The sequence below is a fragment of the Centruroides vittatus genome, unplaced genomic scaffold (assembly GCF_030686945.1).
Source record: "Centruroides vittatus isolate TY-2023 unplaced genomic scaffold, ASM3068694v2 contig_863, whole genome shotgun sequence".
Classification (NCBI taxonomy): Eukaryota; Metazoa; Arthropoda; class Arachnida; order Scorpiones; family Buthidae; genus Centruroides; species Centruroides vittatus.
The window spans coordinates 364,305-388,182 of NW_027122563.1; the positions used below are offsets into that span (position 1 = coordinate 364,305).

At 30.8% G+C, this 23,878-nt stretch overlaps 1 protein-coding gene across 1 annotated transcript; it reads right to left on the reverse strand.

Annotated features, from left to right (window-relative positions):
* Positions 1-5,009: 5,009 nt before the first annotated feature.
* Positions 5,010-22,099, reverse strand: RpL15 (ribosomal protein L15). The gene is made up of 4 exons (XM_067279310.1): positions 21,987-22,099; positions 12,776-12,957; positions 7,932-8,068; positions 5,010-5,370 (listed from the first exon to the last, which is right to left on the reverse strand). Exons 2-4 carry the CDS (start codon positions 12,945-12,947, stop codon positions 5,065-5,067), a joined length of 615 nt encoding a protein of 204 aa, XP_067135411.1. The 5' UTR covers positions 12,948-12,957; positions 21,987-22,099; the 3' UTR covers positions 5,010-5,064.
* Positions 22,100-23,878: the final 1,779 nt, after the last annotated feature.

The window sequence follows — 23,878 nt, forward strand, 5'->3', positions numbered from 1 at the left end:
TTCACAAATTCTCTACCATTATCAGACTGTAGAATGGACCAAGCAACAAGAATATGTCCAATAGATTGTAGGCCACTTCTGCACTCTTTGAAGTCAGAGCTTTGAGAACCACAAACTTAGTGAGATGATCTTGGTACACCATTATAAATTTGTATTCCCTGTCAGGTTGGGACTGAAAATCAATGAGATCAACATAACAAAAATTAAATTCAGAAAAGCCGTAGGCTTTCACAACACCTATTTAAGTACCTTTTGCTTGTTTTTTCTAGCATGGCTCACAAAGATGAAAGTTCTTCCAACATTCTGCCACGTCCTCTATGGCCAATGGCCAAATGAATGTCATGAAGTACGTTAAATAATTCAGTCCACAATGTAGAACTGGATAGCACTGATGCCTTCTTTAACAGGATAAATCAATTTACGTTTGTTTTCCACTAATATTACATCATAGCAATTCAGCAGCAAACAGTCCCGTGGTTCCTTTTTAGTCGTCATCTTCGCCTTTTTCACATTGCTCACTAACTTCTGGTAAGTAATTTCGGTTAGAAAAACACTTTTTTGCACCATTGGCTTACACTTTAGACAGTTCATTGTAGAATCATCTTTGTATGTTAACATGCCATGATTCCTTCTTAGGTGCTACACCTTTCTCTTCCATTTTCATACAGCATAGTACAGACTAGTGTCTTTGCTAAACAAATTCAAAATAGCATATTTTGTCACTCCCATACAGACTGAAAAAAAAAATGGGGTGAGCTTTGAAAGTCATGTGCCTAGCCACAACTTTATGTCTTTTCAATAAAACTCTTTTCATGACTCTCCATACTTTGCCTAAACAGCATTTGTCATTCTATATAATGCCTAGGGAAAGTATATGTAATATCAAAATCATTAGGATAGTTCATACTTTGCCCAAAAAAAGCAGGCATTCTATGCAATGCCTGCTTTTCATAATTGCCACTGTAATTTCGTACATATACACTGTAGTTTAAGTAAATATTTTAAGTTTAACACAACCAGAAAAATACACTTATAAAACCCAGAATAGGACAATTAATTACTGCACAAATGTCGGATTCTCCCTATGTATCCCGTGTCCAGTTGCACAACAGAATATGCATTGCCTCGGGCACTTGCAATAGAGAAAATAAGAATATTTGAATTAAAAAAATAATAATAAAATTCAGTGTTAAAAGTTTTTCTTCCATCTATCTATTGTAAACACCCAAAGATGCTAATTTTAATGTTATCAAAAGTACTTGCAAAAAAATTTCAATAAAAATTTTTCTTGTTCAAAAGCTCAAATACCTAAGACAATTTTGGTATATACATTGATTTTTTTTAAAATAGTTCTTTACACTCACTGGTTGGTAAAAATTATAATATTAATTTAATATAATACTGTAAGTTAATTTTTGTTTCATCATACATGCAATTATCTTCATTGCTATGATGAAAAAGTCATCTTTGGTTAGTCAGATCTATACAGAAGTTTGTTGATCTGGAATCAATGTCTGGTAATCTAATATCCTCAGGCAGTGTAATTCAGTAAACTATAGTCTACATTGCATTATGCTATATGAACATGGCTTCGTCTGAGCTAGCACCCATTGTATGCTCAACAAGGTTTTTTCTTTCCCACAGACTAATGAGAGGCAATGCACGTAAATCAGGTCACTTATACTCTGAACTTTTGTAAATTTTGTTTACAGTACGTCTGAAAAATAAATTTTTATATGCACATTTTGTACAAAAACATGTTCATTAACATTTTTACAGTTTTTCAGTCCATCTTAACACAATATAATCACACACACTATCGTCTTAAGACCATGCATAAACAAATTTAACTTTCAAAATTTGTAAGAATGTCTGGTAATCTGACGCCACTCTGGTTTCTATATACATGGGATGATGATAAAAACTTTACACATGTTTTGGTTTTTAAACTGCTTTGTGAAGTGTAACTCGGATGTAGTTAGTAATGACCCAGATTGACAACACAATGGCTAAAATGATGCATGAAGGTAGAACAGTTATGACAACATTTCCAATGATGTTATAAAAATAGTCTTGTGAAGAAGTCTGAACACTTATTCAATTTTTGTAGCCAATCATCCATCTGCTGAAGTCTAATCATCAGCCTGAAAAAGTGTGGAGACAATGTCCCATTCTAACTTAACAAGATGACAAGGAACAGCATCAAAGATTTACAAGTGATGAAAGTTGCAGACACATTCCTATCACAGGACAACAGATGTCAATGCTGCAAGAATTGACAGACTAATCCAAGACAATAAACATACCATTTTCTGACAAATTGTCTTTCAGCTTGACATAGTTTGTGATGACTTAAAATACACTAAGATCTGTGAAAGACTGGTTCTGCTTGCATTAATGTCTGACAACAAATAAGATGTCCTCTTGCCTGTAACAGTTCCAAAAAAATAGAGCCAAATTTCTTCAGTAACTTGTTACAAGTGATGAGATATGGGTCCACCATTTAATACAACCAAAAAGGCCATCTGTATGGAATGGAAATATACCTCTACCAAAAACAGGAAGTTTAAGGTAACACCATCTGCTGGAAAGGCCGTGGCTACAATCTTTTTGGATCCATGGATTTTTCCCATTTGAAATAACATATTTGCAATTATTTTACTACTGAAGAAGTGAAAGCTGTTATTGCTAACAAGGAGAGTCAGATGTTCAGGTCTCCAATTCAAATGAAACTTGATGTGCATGTAGTCCTAAACACAAACAGCTCCTTGTCCAAGTACACTTCTCAAACATTTCCAGAAAAAACAGATCTGTGAAAATTAAATGTTTAGCTTTTAAGTCTTTGGAAGTTCTCAGAACAGCAATAGCAGAATGGATAAGATGCTAAACACCGGAGCTACAAGATGCAGGTTCGAACATTTACAATTTTCGTTTTCTTTTTAAATATGTAACAATTATTTTATCATATCATTAGCATTATTACTCCTCACATTTAAAGCTCAAAATGAGAAAAAAAGTGTGTGTGTTCAGGGCCAAATGCTCACCAAGTTTCATTTAAATCAGAAACTAAAACATCCAACTTTGTAAGTGGGTTGCAGAAACAAACTGGAATTTTTTGATGATTGAATGAACAAGTATTTTACATGTAATAAATGATTGAACAGGCTAAGTGATTCTGTTAATAAACACAGGATCTATATGCAAGAAATTTATTGTGGAAATAAAAACAGCATAAGTACACAGCTGTTCAAGACTTTCATAATTTATTTAAGTTACATTCATATGACTTTATTATTGTGGTCTTTCTTAAATTACTCCCCATTGGAAGCAATGCACTTTTACCAGCATCAGTACCACTTGTGAAAGATAAGCTAGGAACCATCTTTCTGTATGGTCTTCAAAATCACTTCTACTGCTTTTAGGACCTCTTCAAATGGCATTTACAACCTTGCAGTTTTTACAAGATTGGAAACAGGAAAAAATAATACAGAGCCAAAACTAGATTATATAGTTGCAATTTGCTTTCTGCCTAAGAGGGTTGTCACTGTGTCACATGTAATAATCATTCTCATGGTGCAATTTCCAGTGCATAGGATATGGGCACTACCTCTGGATCTGCTCCACTAGATTTTCAATACTGACTCAGTACTCTCTATTAACAGTCATTTCTTGTGATACTGCTTGCTTATATACCATTCTTTCCCAAAGAAAATGATGACAACTTTTCTGGCACATTTCATAACTCTTAATTTTCTTTGGTTGGCAATTATGGAAATTTCCACAGAACTCTTATTTTCCAGATCATAATAGTAAAGAAATTTCTCATCTATAATAAAATTTGTGATTATGTCCACAGTATATAATCAGTATGTCTCTGTCAGCAAGGACTATCAAAATCCAGATAACTATTCAAATCTGCTTTTCTTCTGGTATCTACTACCTAGGCACCCATCTTGAACACTCATGGCATATGCATATATTTCAACAAAATAGTGCGGACACATCCGACAGATATTTGCAGTTGTCCTGCTAATTCTCTTAACATCGGATGGCAATCTTCATGGACAATTCCACTTGCTGTTCCAACCGTTACTTCAGTCACCAAGGTTACCGAAATGCTAGAACCTCTCTTTTTCTCAAACAATTCACAGCCTTTCACAAAACTGTTCTAACCACCATTGTACTGCTCTAATGGAAATTAGTTTCATTATATCGAAAGCTTTGACAATTTTCCCAAGCAAATGCAAAATTTCAAAGTCTTTCTTGAGCAGCTCTCTTATTTGTCTGCATTATTGGCTTTGAAAAGTTATTTTTTGATCACTCCACACACACAATTCTTTGCAACTGAAATTTTCATTTTAGATAATTACACTAAGTTGCTAAAATACTTATGTATTTGGTATGATTAACATATAATTTTTTTATGGATGAGTTAAAATTTAACTATTTTGCTCAAAAATTCATTGAGAGCATGGATTACCTACGTCTTAAATGCTTTATATATTTACAAATCTGTGATACAGTGAATCCTGTCAAATTCCAGAAAAAGTTTTTTTTTACTTAGTTATAAATTTTAACCTGTAATGATATGTAATAAATTGAATAAGGCAATGTAAAAAAAACTTATAAAAGTGCTCTTTATGATGCTGAAACTTAAGAATAGAGCAAACTGTTTATTAGTGTGAAAGCTGATACAACTAATACCCAATAAAACAGTTTGCTCTATTCTTATTATAAATTATAAGAGAAAAATCACATTAAAAAATCCAGATATATATATATATAAAACAGCTATATGTTTTCCTAAAATTCTCAATGTTATACATTTTTATATAAAATTACTGAATTATTGTTGTGAGAATAAGTTAATACATCAGTCAGAATTAAGAAATTGAATAAATCATGTTATTCATTGACATTCATATTTTGATTACAGACATATCTACATGCCAATCTACAAAATTATGTTAAGTAATGAAATTAACTAGTACTAGATTAACACTCATTAATTATTGTTTCCATTTCTCCACAAATTTTATTTTCAATAAAATTACAAAAACCATTTTAGCGTTTTCTATGCAATTGAAGAGTATTCCTTCTCTTCCAGCAGCCACGTCTGGAACCACCAATAGTTTTGGTGTATTTGTGTCCTTTCCCCAGACCTCTTGATTTTCTTCCTGCAGATGTCAGGCCTCTCAGTTCACGATGCTTGTGAACAGCCTTACAAATCCAGTTGATCTTTGCATCTCGTCGAATTCCCTTGTGGAAAGGATCTACCAGGACAACTTCAAAAAATTTATAAGTTGAATCCTGGGCAACCCAATAAGAATTCAAGACTCTAAGAGCTCCACAACGTCTTCCAACTCTTTCCTGAAAATAAAATTTTGCATTTTGTAAAAAAAAGAAAAAGAAAAAAATTAAACTCAATTAAATTTATGTTAATCAGACATCCAAGGAAATAGTAATCATTATAAATCAAGACTATGTTTATCATCATTAGAATAATTGAAAACTTAATTATCTAATAAACTATATCAAACCTTAGTTAATATAAAAATGGAGTTGAAATAACTTATTACTAAGGATTATCAAATTTTTATCTGTAGGCGACCAAACTCGGCCATATTTGCCGATTACTAAATAATCATGTTTATATAAAACAGCCGAATTTATTTCATCTAGTAATTTCAATTTGACTTACCATCAGCTTAAAATAGCAGGCTGATTTATATCAAGCCAAATGAAAAGTTACAGAGGTAGCATAATTGAATAACTTCAATCTCAGTGACCTTCAGTTTCTTATCTTCAGAAGTTTATTTTTGCAAAAATGTAGTTTGCTTGCATTCCTTTGCACTGATTGAGGCTTTTTTTACAGTGCTGCATAACAGCATCTTAAGGGGTAGCTAGTCTTGAATTAACTCCTAGTACTAAAACTGCTTTTGAAGGACTATGTTATAAGACAATTGAATTCTCTAAGGTCTCTAAAATACAGTAAAACTATCGCCCCTTTCTTACAGAACACCCTGTATAATATCAATTTTTAAAAATATTGGTCTATTTAACAACTTTTGCACTACAAAATTATTTTTCATAGGGTTTAAATTTATTTTAAAAATTTATATTGCAAGCTAATTATTTTACACTCATCAAACATATGCAAGAAATAAAATTGTCATCTATATATTTGTAAATGTCTATAATATAGAAGATAGTCTTAATTGAATAAGAACTTTTATTTTAATTTTGCTTCTTCAAAATAATCAACTATACTTCTTCATTATCCTTTACTGATGCTTTGTTGATATTTCTTATCTTAATATTAATTTAAAAACCTAATTTTACTTACTACTCCCAAAAATAAGGATTTGAGAAATTCTATCAAAAAACACACTATTATGTAAAAACTTTATTAATTTAAAAATAATGTTAGTGATTTCTATATTAAGAAATCACTAAAATTCACAACACAAATCATATACCACAGATTTTTGTTTTGCAACAACTGCATAAAGTATATTCATTTAACAAAAATTGCATTTTGCCTTTCGATGTTAACTAATAAAAAGTTTTGTTAATCTCCATCCAAGCAATATTCAACAATTTTTATTTGACTTGACTAGACAAAGACTTTTGCTTAATGTAATAATTTAATAACAATCAATTGGAAACAAGTAACACTTAATCATGACACTTTTTAAAGGAAAAATAATTTAAGATCAATAATCACTTATTAAATTTAATTAATTTAAATTCAAGATAAGGTATAAATGTTTCAGTTTTTAGGTAAAAACAATAATTCGCTACTTTTTAAAATATGAGTAATAATATTACGGGGATTACCACAAGTGTTCAAGACTGTTCCAATGATGATAATGACTGATAATATCCAGCAGTTGTCATCTTGCAGGGGCATGTATTTACATACTGACTGCCCTGATTGCAATCGACAGGCCAACCTCGAAAAATTGATCCATACAGCATTTGCTATTCATATTTTTATATAACACTTGCATTTTTATTCAATTAAAAAATTTTACTAAATTACTTTCAATATTAATACTTGCTTGTACTGTATATATAGATCACAGTTGGTATAGATGTTACTGTACTTACGTTACATAGTAGCATCATTTTTTTTTCCTAACAGTAGTCACAATTAATTTTAATATAATGAAAGTCGATCACAGCAACAAAAAGCTGGCCATCTTTATTCTACATTAGCGATAGAACATCATGCTATAATCATTAAACTAAATGAAATCAATTTATGATGTTATTTAATAAATAAAAATGGATAGTATTGCAATGGTAACTCAACATTTTTATTTATTTAAATCAATATTCTAAAAAAATATCTTATTCAGAAGTAACAGTCACAGAACACTTTTTGATAAATCTATAACCAGTGCCATATTTCAAAAATAAAGATATTAAATAATACTTCCAGAATAGTAATAACCAATGTCAAAAATTTTAAACTAATCCTAATTTAGCAATTATATCAAATCCTCCAGTTTACTGTGATAAAAATAAACAGCAAGCTGATCACAACAGGCAAGATTTTACACAGAAAATTTAGAACTGGTTTGGGAAAACAAGTCTTAATTACATTAACCAGTAATCTCAATAATCAGTAGCCACTATTTCATGCAAATTTAATCTCTACTTTGTTTTATTAAAAATTCAAAGTAGAAATTTAATTTTTTGTAATAATTATGCATAATTATTATCTTAAAACAGAAATATTCAAGATTAGGCAATATATGAATGACTAACACAAGATGGTGTGGCATATCTGAGATTAAATATTAACAAAATTTATATAACCTATCTTTATTTGGCATTTCACTATAATAGTTTTATATTTAACAAATATTGATGCTTCATAATGAAAATTTATTAATGTTTAAAAATAAACCAATTTAACAAACCTCTGCTATTGCTTGATGGTTTCTAACTGGTTTCAACTGATTTACACCATGATTTTTTGGTTTTCCATAAGTACATCCTTTTGGGACTTGTTTCTTTCTTCCACCACGGCGAATTCTTACACGATAGATAACATATCCTATAGAAAATAAAAAATTAATTTTCTATATAAAAAACAAAAAAAGAACACATTTGTATTAGAGTATAATATAACAATAAACATTGTTAAGTCTGACCCTGTCATCCACTGTCAAAAAATCTAATGACTGTTCAAATTAAACAGAAATTATTGTATATGTTATGGACAAAGTGATTAATACAGGCATTATGAATAATGAGCAGCAAAATCGGGCACTGTAATAAATTTCAATAATTTATCAAATTGACCAGTCATTATGAATACTGCTAAGATATCTAGTCAGGCAAAGTGATGTTAATAAATTGAGGAGTGATCATACGACATATGCTTGCCAATCAGCACTCAATTGCGCGTACGTATTGCGTTTAGTATTGAATTTGGCGGCAGTCGCGACTGTTTGTACTCTCAACAGATTCCTCCCAGAGGGGAGCCACCGGCAGGCTGCCGATTGTTTAACATCACTAGTTATTTATTCACGGTAGTTCTTGAACACACGTATCAATAACCAGTCTGTATCAATATCTAGTGACATTAAACAATCAGCTGCCTGCCGGCGGCTCCCCTCCGGGAGAAATCCATTGAGAGCACAAACAGTCGCGACCACTGTCAAGATGGTGCACATCGGTAAAATTTTGCCATTTACTTAATATAGTTAATAGTACTTAGGTTTAAAAGATTACATGTTGTTTTTAAAATACTTTGAAATAATTCACAAAAATAAATATTTCTAAATGAAATAAGTGGAGGTTTTTCAATCAAATTTTAAATTTGGTACTAAACACGATATGCACACGCAACTGAGTGCCAATTAGCTAGCGTATGTCAGATGATCATTCCTCAACTTATTATCACCACTTTGCCTGACTAGGTGATAGCAATATTCATAATGACCAGTCAATTTGATAAATTAATCAATATTTATTACACTGCCTGCCCTTTTTGGTCATTATTATTCATAATGCCCGATTAATCACTTTGTCCATAACATATACACAAAGTTGAATGACATTTTATAATTTTCATAAATTTTTGAACATATTACTTTCCATTAAGAGAGAAAATACATAGAATATATTTCTCAGATATATAAATCTTATACAAAGTAGTTATATAAGACAAATATAAAATTAATAATCTTTAAAATTATAAATCAAATTGCTTTTTTCCTAATTCTAAATAGATAGTAATCAATAACATAATTATTTAGGTTATTAATCATCTGTTTAAAACAAAACAAGACTTCATTACAAAATATTTTGTCAGAGTTACAAAATTTAATAAAACTTGAAAACAGTATACAGGTATAACTTGACTTACGTCGTTCCCAATTTTATGTCATTTGTCAAAAAAGTATATGGAAAAATAAAAATCAAGTTTAAGTCAGTTTATTCGACTTTAAATCCGTCCGCCATAAACATTGAAGTCGTAATATCACTAGAAAAGCGTTGAAAGCACATAAAATCATATTAAAATATGTACATTTACAGTAAATGTTAATACAATCATCATAAATCCTAGGGAACGAACCATGAAAACATCTGTGTTTCTGTGTTGTCGTCTTATTTAGCAGTCTTTAAGTGCTCATTATTGGCGTTTAGTTACGACGTAAGTCGAAACTACGACTTACATTGTAACTACACAAGTAAATTTGACTTACGTCGGTAATTGGTTCCAGGAGAGGCGACGTAAGTCGAAAAACGACGTAAGTCGAGGTATACCTGTATTACAAAGTACAATATACTAAGTGTGTTTAAATGCATACTTCAAGAAACATTTACAATTTATATTGTACTGGAAATGAACAAAAATATAATATCAGAAATAAATTACATAAACAAAACTATTCTTTTATTTTTAAAATTAGCAAGATTAAACTTTATTTTTAGGTAAATAAATATTTTTCATATAGAAATGATTTTCAGTCACTTATATGGCCATCGGCAGCTAATCACGAACTTGAAAGAATGGCTTGGAATAGAGTCAAAACTTACAAAACTTTGTAAATATAAATATTTTTGTTACCTAAAATAACAAGTTAATCCTAGTAATTTATAACATAATGCTAAATTTTATTTTTAAACCAAAAATAAAATCAATTTGAAACTTATTAATCATTGATTTATTATTATTATTCTATTCAAATTTAAAAAAAAAGTAGTAACAGCAATATAATTTAACTGTTTCAGAACAGAAAAGTCAGTGGAATAAAAACATGTTTAAACCACCGTGCCAGCCTGTTTTTCTTTAGCATTGATGTCTCTTAATCAAGTATTAAATACTAGATTACTTTGTTGTCAATGCATTACTAACAAAAAGTCAAATTTTGATTATTTATCATCATTTTTATAATTAAACAAGACAAATGAAACAACTATATTATAAATTAATGAATATAATTCAAAAGTTTTCTGTACATCATGTTCTAACATTATATATAGGCTAAAAATAATACTTAAAGTATAATAAAAAAAATATCCAAATACTTTCATCATTACATTACATCTGTAACATCTTTAGGACAATCAAGTATTTAAAAAATTAGTACACAAAAACTCTCTCGAGCAAAAACATTCATGACAAAAATATATTCTACTATTTAAAGTTTAACATTACTAAATATATTACCATTAAGCATGTTAGAAATTATACTAAGAAACAGAATGATCTTCAGGCAGTTACTAATTAAATATACCGTATTTACTCACATATAAGACAAAGGTTTTTATTCATTTATCACAGCTTCAAATTCCTAGGTTGTCCTATACACGTGAGCAAAATATTCTTTGCATTTTTGCTAATACTTTTTGTGAACCACGTATTTGCATTTTTTACCAGATGCTTACCCTCTTGTATTTAAAAACAAAAGTATTTTATCTGGGTTGTTTGAATTGTTTTTGTATATTGTCAGGAGTAAAGATGAATAGCAATAGGAAAACAAAGCTTTTGATAGAATTCCAGATTGAAATTCCAAAAGCACATGGGAGCCTGATATAAGTTTTAATCTATTTCTATGTGAAAATGGATGATTATTCAGAAATCAGAGAAAGTCATAAGTGTAATTGATGGAGAGTGGATTCGATTGTTAAGAATTGGCAAAAAAAGGTTCCCGATTGTCTAGCTTTACTTGAACAAATTATGTTGTCGATTCTACAAGATTTTTCCTTAAAGTTTAATGCCAGTAATTTTTGCAGGACAATGTGTGCATTTAAGTGAATTTGATATTTTACTTGTGATTAAACGAAATAAAATTAGAATTGTATTAATAAAACTAATTTTTTTTTAATATTTTGATCGTTAAAGTCACACCTCGTCCTAATGCGAGGTCATCTTATATGTGAGTAAATACGGTAATCAAATTTCATCATTCAATCAAATACTTTAAGGTTTATTATTTCTGTCAAAATTTTAGATTATTAAATTATTTCAAATTTAAACTTATGAAACAAGAACAAATTACATCAATTACACACACAATTTACAATACTTTGTTCATGTAAAGACAAGACCAAACAAAATATTAATTATAAAGGAAATACATACGTACAGAATTTTTTAAACATTCTCAGTTTGTTATCAGTTTGAAAAACTAAAAACATTCATTCACCTAATTAAAGCAACCTGCCAGCTTTTCAAAAATGGAGTTTGTGAGTTATGAAGATTTTGCACCAAATTTTAATCATTTTCCTTCATAAAAATAAAATTGAAGATTATTTTATTAAAGGTTATCCGAAGATCATTTTTCAAATTCCTCGTAAAAATCTCAGGATAAAATACAGAACTGGAAATATTCAATAATATAACCTGTCATTACATATCATCTCATGCAGTAAACTTGGAGATAATTATACTATAAATCACAGCAGCAACCTTAATGATTGCAAGGCTCTGGGCGGCAGATCTTTGTGAGGCCCTTGTCCTTTGTGCAAAGTATGTGAATTGAAAATAGATATTTCTGATGGTTGACGAGAAATGCAAAAGTTATAAATAAATAGATTTAGAGTGTTAAAATATTATATTAGATTTATAAAAGTTAACAATCATAAAGACGACAAATTAGTAATGATGATAAACTAAGGTCATAAATGCCTTAAAAGATAGACGTCAGGGATTTAAAAATGATGTTTGTGGCTTATAACTAATAGCTAAAGATAAAATAAAAAGTTTTAAATATCAGCTTTTTTCTATTTGAGTTGTTGTGTGAGGCCCTGCAAGAGCAAGGCCCCGGGCAATTGCCCTGCTCACCACCCCCTAAGGCCGCCACTGATAAATCACACAGTTAGCAGTGAAAAATAGTTACTGAATTTACTTAATCACCTTATTCTTACAGAGAAATGTTTATTTGTTTATGTTTTTTTTTATTACCAAAAAAGTTTTCAACCTGATAAAATAGGTCACATTTACACTATTTAAAAGTAGCATCATTATATTTGACATGTTAGCTAATAACTAGCAGCAAGGATACTAAATACATACCACTGCACATTACCTTATATTTAATAACCATTTTTTGTTACTTTATACTGTAGAAAATTTTTATTTTAGAAATGTTTATGATTACACATAAGAGATTCCTAATAAAATACTTCATCTAATTTATATAAAAATAAATACATTCAAACAACATGAACAAAAGATTATTTCAATATAACAATTATATTCATATTTTTTTAAATTAAAAAAAATTCATTTCAATATGTAATATTTTACCTTGCTTAGCCCTATATCCAAGACGTCTTGCCTTATCAGGACGAGTTGGTCTTGGTGCTCTATGAACAGCAGATAACTGACGAAAATACCAACAGCGTAAACGAAGTAAATAACGCATTACATCGGACTGTTTCTTACGCCATAATTCTTGCATATATTTATACGCACCCATAGCTGAATTCCTATAAAATAGGAAATATACAAATGAATGTATAAATTTTTACCATTCACTATACTAGGGGTTTTAATTACTATTATGTCATTATCTTAAATCATTCTAAGTTCTTGTTCAAAGTCTAAGTAATTCTCTGCACTCAAAGCTAAGACTACTTAAAATCAGTAACACCAAAAAAAAAAAAAACCTTTCACACTTTGTTTCTAGCAGTTTAATAACTAAATACAAATGTTTTCGGCTGTTTCGAATGGCCTTCCTCAGGTACAATAAGGTCGGTTGGAACGTCAGTTACCAGATATTAAAATGACGTCACTGCTAAGAAAGTTTAAACGATATCAACATCCCATTCTTTATGAAGAATGCATTCAAGTTCTAAAAGTGTCTGGAGCAAGAAACCTGCTATCACCTTATTCTCCACAATGAAGTTGAAATCAGGTAATTGTGGAGGCCAAAGAAAATAAACTTCAACACAATCTTCATAAAACCACAACTGGACACATTTGGCAATGTGGATTAGCACCTCATCATCTTAGAACATTGCATCTCATGTCAGAAACAAAACTTGTACCACAATCTTTCCTTTGTTTGACTGTCACAGTAGGTCCCAGCAAATGCAAAGGTATTATTGCCCAAATCATTATAGAGCTGCATGTGTTTACATTATTTTATCCAACCTCTGTATGTAAACAAGCTTTACACAATGCTATCACCAATAATCTCCCTATAACATCAATCTTAAAATTTTTAAGTTTCCAGCTTCCCATTGGTGACTAGAACTTTGTTTACTACCAATTTTTTATTTATCCAAGGACTATCATACAATTAACAAAAGATTCGACTCTCATGGCAATCAATTACATAAGTGCCAATTCTAATTTAACCTGAAAAATTTCCAACTTATGGCTGATACTCCATCCACCAATCAGTAAAAACCATCTGATTTTACATTGACTTGTTAAAAAATAAATGTTTAAATTTATCCATTCAACTCACTCAGTGTCTAAACCAGAGGTCACCAAAGTGGTAGATATAACATTATTAGGGGGTCGATTATCAAGCTTAGGATAATGATAAGGGAGAGCTAAGGATCAAGCTTATCCGTCTCACTGATTGCCAGTTACAAAAATTATTAATAAATATACAATAAATGAAAAACAAATGCAAAATTAAAAGAAATGTATTAAAATAGTACGTGCTCTGTTTCGCTTGTAACACAAACTTTTTGGTGGGAGTCAATGTGAGGTTTCGAAAACTTGTAGTGGGTCGACGATCAAAAAAGTCTGCCGACCCTTGGTCTAAACTATTTTCAGTATCCGAGGATAATGGAGGACCACGTATATTTTACATCATATAAGCATATTATGTTATAATCCCTTGTACTTCTACTTATGATATGATGTTTGAATATGCAACATGAATTGCAAACTAGAAATTGAAACTTCATTATAATCATTAGTTAAGATAGCATGTTGATTACTAGCTGACTACTTACTATAACAGACTACTTCATTGCTTTAAAATTTAGGTGTACAAACTGCCATCTGCTTCAGACAGATTTCAGCAGAAAATTATAACCTTTATATATTTTTGTTTGATTTATATTCAACTCCATTATGCATGTGTGTACATAATTATGTGCAAATAAAATATTTAATGCAGAAATGTGCCTATAAATGAATATAGTTTATTTTCTACACTTAGAAGAAATTACTTTACATGCATATACAATACATGCCTATTTATTTTTAAAGTAAATAGGAGTTTTCTGCTGACTCTCCACTTGGAAAAATTAAGGCAATTCAATCATCTGTCACTGCTCATGTGCAGTAAAATCATCTTAGAGCACTTTGGTGACAGTACCAGAACAGCATATATTTTCACATGGTGATTCTGTTGCAACCAATTGGCATGCAGCATTCATAATTCCAAGTGTACACGACATCACAGTTTTACCCATCATCCTTAACAGTACATACAGCATAGTGTGGAAATTTCAAAAAGATGCAAAAATATGAACTATTAGATTTTAAAAATTAAATTAAAAAAATATAAAATTTTATTTTAAATTGAAAGTTTTGCAATCATTTAAAAAATTCCCACAATTCATTGCAAATCACCTTCCATTTCACACAAAGTATGTAGGCACATCAGGGGAACAAGTACATCGGTCTATGAATCACTGGATGATGGTGACATGATAGTGTTGTGGAGAGCCAGCATTACAGTAAAAAGTTAAAAAAATATTAATGTAGCTTTCAATTTTATTTAAGTTAAATTACAGGTGAACAGGTGATAATCTAGACCCAGAAATGTAGGATAAACTTATTACTAAGATCCAGATTTTTGGGTGCTGCAGAGTATAAAAAGACAAAGTTGGTTTTAGTGCAGTAGATCCACTCATTGCCAAATTGTTTAGCACCCAAATCACAAACCAAAAAAAAAAAACCAAACTATGATCATTGGGTTAAAATTTGACAAAACTGTAGATTTATAAACTCCTACTGTTGTCTGTCTGTCCTTCCTTAATCTTGAGAATGGTGTTTGATAGATGAAATTCAAAACCAGATATGGAAAGCTTAGGGGCAAGAGACCATGATTAATATATATATGAACTTCCAATGAAAACCAGAAGTCACATTATTTCATGTCAAAAAATTTTCCCTGAAAGGAATAAGATGACCAGCATGACTCCACTGATAATGGAAAAGTATGATGTACTGTACAAGGTTAAGACACTACAGTACTAATTTGAGGTGGAGAGCATATATGGGGTGAAATTTTTAAAAATTAATAACTCTCAAACTATTTATAGTATGATGATGTGGTTTTCACAGAAATGCTTAGTGGGGTTTTTTAGGTGTAATAAAAATTTTAGTACCAAAATAGTTACATTTCTTGCCGTAGATATCACTGTAAAAAACAAATCATTTGTAAATTTGTTAAAATCAGAATAAAAAAATAAAAATGTTCTTAGTGTATGCTCTAGTAACAACTTCACAAATAATGTAATCTTATTAAGTGCCATCTAAGTCAAGAAATGTAACTATTTTGGTACTAAAATTTTTATTATATACAAAAAAAAATCCCATTTCTAAGCATTTCTGTGAAAACCACATCATCTTATTGTAAATAGTTTGCAAGTTATTAATTTTTTTAAATTTCTGTGACTTTTAAATCACCCTGTATTTTAAATTAAATAAATTAAAAAGTATAACCCAGCATTGTGACAATGTCAATAAATAATTGCTCATTTTCAATGAATAATTTACTTACAAACAAGGATTGTAATCTTTTATAAGATTTGCCTTGTACACAATTCATGATATTAGCAGATATGAGTAGTTATAACTTCTTTTGTGGATGCAAATTATAGTCTTTAATGGTCATACTTTTTCCAAGTGTATGCCACTGTGTCAATCATGTGACATTTACTTCCTTAAGCAGTTGAAAAATTTCATAGTAATACTCAAGAATAATCCAATTACTAATATAAAAACTGTTGTGTGTGTATTCCTTATAACTCCTGTAATTTTTGTCCAATCCAGATGAAATTTTGGTTATATTTGTTTTATGTTCTGACAGTATAAACTACTTATTTTGCAGAAATATTAGCTCTAGAACAAATGTTTTATCTATGTTGGATTGGTGATCACACTTACATGGCAGTCAGTGACATCAGGTCACTGCCACGTAAGTGTGATCACAATAAGTGTGATCGCACCTAAGTGTGAATATGCGACATTCATGCTTGATGAGGAAATTTCCCTTAAATTGCATTTTTAAATATTTTGGCAAATGACATAACTTACTTCATTAAATTTAAAATTTAAACTTTGAAAATGATATCTGCATTGTGTCGCTTCTATAACAAAATAAAAAAATATTTCCATAGTGACCATGTGACATTCTATTATCCAATCAGAAGTAATGATCTAATGAGCCTGTTATTTAGTGTGTTATCACTCATCTAATTAACATATGTACAATTCATCTTTGTTTTATCAATGTGGAATTAAAGACTTATTTTGTTGAAAAAAATGCCTAGAGAAAGCGCAAGAGTAAAATTGGTCAGGTAAATAAGATCTAAAACAACAACAGAGATTAAATTAATCAAAATATCTATAACTGTGAGGCAGATAATAATAAGGGCTTATCACACCAATGATAATGGGCACAAATGTCCAAGAATCGAAGTAAAAACATTTAACAAAACAAAAACAGGGTGTACAATAAGATGATTACAAAAGTATAGAAACCGAAAAATCCAAAATGCATTTCGGACTATTTTCCAATAGAAAATGGTCCGAAAATAGTCATCTTATTGTACACCCTGTTTTTGTTTTATTAAATGTTTTTACTTTGATTCTTGAGTATTTGTGCCCATTATCATTGGTGTGATAAGCCCTTACTATTATCTGCCTCACAGTTATAGATATTTTAATTAATTTAATTATACTTGGGGCTAAAAGCATTTTCTGTAATAATTATGTTAACAGAGATCCCAGAAGGCCGCAAAGTCCAACCAGAGAAACACTGAGTAAGAATGACTTTGTCAAGGGCTGCAGAAACAGCATCACAACGTCAACCTCAACTTGAAGCACATCTCAATTCTTCAATCTCTATTTTCTCATAAAAAATATTCCATCATGTTTGATGGGAGAATTTCTAGTACTTCAAGAAAATGAAAAGCTTTCACAAATGGACACAAGCTACAAAAATTTGTGCATTGGTGGTACACAATCAGTTATTGTTACGTATCTTTAACAATATTCACCTGGTATCCCTCAACTGAAAACAGAAAAATGTGCTTTTCTAAATGTTAATGACGTTCATTTTGATCTATCAATTCTTCCCCAGTAAGTTGCTCCCTGAACAATTCTTCTCTCCAAAAGTTTCTCTCTAGTTTTCAAACATATATTTTTCTCCAAATGTCTTATCTACAGACTATTATTGGGTTGTTCGGAAAGTTTGTAGCGATTTTTAAGAGAAATAAAAGAAATTGTTTTAATACTAAAAATATACTTTTATTCCATTATGTATGCGCCATTGTTTTTAATGACGTGTTGCCATCTATGGGGCAGCTTCATGATACCCTCTTCGTAGAACTTTCCAGTTTTTTCCGCGAAAAACTGATCCACGTGGTTTTTGCAAGCTTCCAAAGTATCAAAGTTTTTATCATGAAGGGAATTTTGTAGAGAACGGAACAAATGGTAGTCCGACGGGGCAAGGTCGGGTGAATAAGGGGGTGGGGTAAAACATCCCAGCCTAGTTCCAATAATTTTTGGCTGTGTTCATAAAGACGTGTGAGGTCTGGCATTATCTTGGTGAAACACAATGCCTTTTCTATTGGCCAGTTCCGGACGTTTTTCTTTAATTGCCATGTTCAGCTTATCCAATTGGGAACAATACTTATCAGAATCAATTGTTTGATTCTGTGGAAGCAGCTCATAGTACAGGATTCCTTTCCAATCCCACCAGACAGTGAGCATGACCTTCTTTGGATGAAGACCGGCCTTTGGAGTTTTTAATGGTGATTCATTTTTCTTACCCCACGATCGTTTTCGGCTGATGTTGTTATAAATGATCCACTTTTCATCACCTGTCACTAAACGCTTCAGAAAAGGGTCATTTTCATTTCGTCTTTCAAGAGAATCACAAATGGAGATGCGATCCAGTAAGTTTTTTTCCGTTAAGTCGTGAGGTATCCAAATGTCATAACGATTCACGTATCCGAGCTTCTTTAGATGTTGAAATACAGTACTGTTTGATGACTTCACTATGTCTGCAATCTCTTGAGTTGTGTAATGAGGGTTTTCATCCAATAATGCTTTGATTTGGTCCTCTTCAATAACAGGAGGTCTTCCTGAGCGAGGAGCATCTTCAAGGCTGAAATTACCTGTTTTAAATTTTGCAAACCACTTTCGAACAGTTGATTCTGATACAGCACTCCCACCATAAACATCACATATCTTTTTTGCTGTTTGTACAGCATTTTTGCGTTTACGAAAAAAGAAAAGAAACAAGTGTCGATAATGCACGTTGTTCGCATCCATTTTTGCAATGAGCCAAATTAAACGCTATTTGAATAATCTTAACGGTTTTTTTGTAACGGACGCTCTCAAGGTCATTTATCGTAATATTCATTGGTTTGTACAATTCTAATCATTTTTGCATCAATCGGTGTCTCAACTGTCAGCTATCAAAAATCGCTACGAACTTTCCGAACAACCCAATATTTTCCTAAATTACCTTTTACAATGTTATTTAATTATTCTTATTAATAAACTATTACCAAATGCTTCACAGTGTCAAACACTGTCAAACAAAACATAAGATTACTTAATGTTGCATCTGCCTTACAATACAACTAGTTCTAACAAATCAGCTGAGCTGAGCTACAGATCAGAATTTTAATGGTTATATATTGAGATTTTTGTAATGTATAGTAGTCTGTCCTGTCCACTTTGGACGTTCAGAACTCTACATGTGATTATTATAGATGCAATCTCATTTCAAAATTGAGCTTTGCTACAATGTGGTTCAACACTTACAATTTCTTAAACTTTTTATCATTATTCTTGGTGAAAGCAAGTATAATAATGTCATTTGTAATCGGTTTCATGTCAAAAGTAAATATAACAATATGTATAAATGCTGTTGTGTAATAAAGGCTTTCCCCCTTTAATTTCACATGTTATGTTAAAACAATTTGAAAATAATTATGTTCACACAATCAATGTCATGACTTGAAAATATACTTTATAATAATAAGGTTAATGGGACACCAGTCTAAGTTGAGGAAATTAACATATTGGTGGTGACGGAAAAATTTCTGACAATCATATTTGGTAAAATCTCAAGCATTACATACACTTTTACCAATGTTTATACCCATACTCTGTTACTTAAAGTGACTGGAGATGGATGGCCTGTATCTCCCACTACATTCATCCAGCTATCACTTCTATCTTGGCAGAAATATTCATGATATGCAAGACTTCCTTACTAGAGTGGCTTCTATAGCTTTGAGGATAATGAAGATCCAAACCAAGATATACACAATAAGTAAAATACTGTCTTCAGTATTAAAGATAACTTAAAAGCCACACTTTGTTTTACACAAGAAATGATAATGTATTAATTATCAAAAATGTGTGCAAATAAATTCTCACGTAAGTGTATATCTTAAATAATTTTTAACAGCACAGTTTACTGACTTACAGCTTTCTTAACCCTTTCCCTCTCTCCCCACAAGGAAATTTCCAAAAATCCCTTCTTAGTGTGCATTCTCATGACGTACCGTGTACCAAATTTCAACTCCTAACCATTTAGGCTCTGCATTTATTATTATTAACCCATCTCAATTATAAGATATATAAAAATCCTTACAATTAGTAACAAAGTGGAAATTATGAACAAATTTCTATTAGAAATTTCAAAATCAATTATATTGTCAATTCTATAATTCTGCAGTTCCGTAGGGTGCGACAACCTTGCAGATGTGAATTTAGTAGGCCTAATTGTAGTTTAGTAGAGAGGTTGCGAGCAATACAGTTCTTGCAAAGGAATCCATGCACAAGTGAGAAATATCGCTGGCGAGAGTGAATTTCTGGTTCTCACATCTGACAGGATTTGTTATTTATTGTCTCTCGCCTCTTCTCACTCTTGTCTGCATAGTCACATTCTTGTAGTATCTTAATGGAAGTGCAACGGTGGCACCAAAACACAGGAAAATACATGAACCCTCTCTGGAAACTTGTGGATTGGCTCTAGAAAAAATAGTAGTCGCTATTGATATAAGACATACTCTCATTACAATTTCTTTTGTTTTGTTGTAAATTCAATGTGTTTTGTGAATAAAAAAAATATAAAATATCATTAGTTTCTGGTAATTTAGAACACTGAAGAGATACTATGTCATATCTTACAAGATGTTCATGAATCTGGGCCCTAATGAATATTTGAAATTCACAGCTTTCTTGCTTTCTCAACAGCAAGAAGGATCTATCATAAATAACCCTTATAGTAGGAAAACCTGAAACTGAATTTGTTTATAAGAGAGACAATCTACAGTATGCTGTGGCTCAGAATAATAAATCCAAAACAATTTACTAAAACGTAACTATTCGTAAGCAATTTTTAAAAATATTGTCGTCATTTAGGTCTCTATTAGTCGGTCTTTTGTTACAAGAATTAAAGAAGATTCAACCAACTTTTCATATATTACAAATCTATCTAATTTAAGTCAGATGCAAAAATAGCAGCTATTCAAGGATATACAGTCCAAAAGAGGAACACAAGTTTCATCTTATTGTAAAAAAATTTAAAGGTTTGGACATTATTTTGTATCTAAAATTTCATTCATATTAGTTTACAAATAGTCAACTTTTCCCTCCTGTTAAAGAAAATATAAGAGCAGTTTGATTTTTGGCAAGTTAATCTTAACTATTTACTCACTATTATACTTCACAATTATTTTAAATATATTACTTTAAAATTTACAAATCATTCTTGTTACTGCTCACTCCTATAATTTTAAAGCTTATATTTTTGTATTTTGTAGCAAGAAAAATTTAGTTTATATATTAGATCATCATCATCTCTGCGACTTTCAAAATATTCAATATGCATTTCAACTGCTCATTTAACAAAGTCCTAATTCAATCTTTCCATTAAACAATTAATTTTCTCGAAGTCGGCATAGGAGCAATGGTGATAACCCAAAAGACAAATGGACACCATTATTATTCATATCTTACAATACAATATGGATTTTATATATATAAATTAAACTGTAATGTAATTTCAAAATAAAATTCCAATATTCTTTATAAAATTAAAGTATTACAAGACATTCTTCTATACATTATGTCAAAATTTAACACAAGCATTTTACGCAAATTGTAAGAATAACTCGTGTCCACATGAAACATTTTCTTGCTTTAAAACGTTGAAACTAACAAAATTACTTATATTCCATCAATAATACAATTTCTTATTAATTATGAATAGGATAAATGCTTTCATTTTTCTCACCTAAAGTCGATGGAAGCAGATTATATATTCATCAACGACAATGGAGAGCCTTTCTCCTACAGCATATCGTGGTGCAGGATTGCCAACTAAATCTCTTACGTAAAGTGTTGCCACATTTCTTTTCCAGCGATTATTCAAAAATTGCTGTATTTAAATATAAAATAATCGCTTATAAAATTAAGCGTTACTTATTTAAACAAAATTAAAATTTTGATCAGTTTTTCATATATTTTAAAGAATTTAATACATATGGCCTATTCACATTGATGTGTAATGATTTATGTTATTTATATTCATGCATTGATTTCATTTAGTTTCATATATATATGAGATAAGAACTGATATTTCCAAAACCGTAGAATCATCTTTATAAATAAAAATTCCATAATGAAATGAGGGTCCCATTTAAATGTAAAAAATCTTGGGATTATCATATTTTACCGATCGCCATATTTTCTCTGTGTTATATGGGCCTATAACAGGCCGAGAAAGTAAAATATGAGTCTATGACTTCGTTTTCGATATATGAAGGGATTAAAATGACAATGTCCGTGTTCTCTGCTGCGACTGAGCGCTCCTAACGGAATTTAGGTCTAGAGGTCAAAAATAAAAACTGCATTGCGTGCGTCTAACGGAAAATAGGCGCGAAAAACAAACAAAACACAAGAACAAAGCAATCGATGACAATTGCTTTGTTCTTAGATCGTCTCTTTGTACCCGGCTAGTGTCAGGATCTTGTCTTCCCATTTCCGGCAAGTAGAAGGATAGCCTCTTTTATGGCGGCAAGTGCAGGGATCGCGTTTCTTTCTGGCTCTATCTCAATTCTATCGCAATACAATAAAGTCGCGCGATGTCCTGGTTTAGGAAATAAAACTGATTTCAATTTAGTGTATGCAGTTAAGTAAATGATAATACCTTTTAAATATAAACGTCTTGTCAAATCTGATTTTATTTTATTGAGTATTAAAAAATTAATACAAATAGAATATCGATTCATGGGAATTAAAACCTTATAACGTTACTGTTATATTAATATCATAAGGCCGCCTTTCCACAGGCCAAGAAAATCGATGAACTGTTTCAAAATTTACTTGCACTAACGAGTGAACTGTTTACACTAACAAGTGAATTGCTGCGATATTCTCAGCAATAACCGTCGTGCGAGACACTGTTAGAAAATACTGTCGCAAGTTCTCGCAGTGCGGTATGCACAGGATAGTTCGAGATGTCACGAGAATTATTACCATTTCAGTGTTTATACATTGAAGCCGTGCCACGTGATATGAACGGGTAGCAGCTACAATATTAGCGTTATTGTTAGATTAAAAAAGTCCATTTGGATCCAACAATAGATTTCCATGCAATCAAAATTCGGTCGTTTCAACAATTTAGTTAGAAAACTGCAAATAAAAGATTCTCAACAATTTTTCAATTTCATTCGTATGACTGCTGTAGATTTCGAATTTTTCTACAAAAAGTTGGCTACATTATTAAAAAGAAAGATACTCGTGAGATTCTATAACACCAATGGAAAAACTTATCTTAACGCTACGATTTTTGGCGCTGATTAAGCGTATTATTTATGTCTAATCTTCTTTATTTCTCTGTTGAATTTGCTTAAAATTTAAAAAGTTAGTTTCGGAATAAAACCGAACGATTAATTCATTCACCCCACTGCCACTTTTCTTAATTTTTTTTTATCTTTTCGATTTCTTCTGCCATTGGCTCAAGTTGTGTACCTATTTTTCTAGTCACGTCTTGGATAATCGTCGAAAACTTTCTTACATCGTATAGGATTAAATAATATTACATGCTGACCGTCTTATTCAATTTTTAAAATAATTTTTATTTTATAAAGTCGCTAAATATTACCATAAAGGCGGTCATTTTGG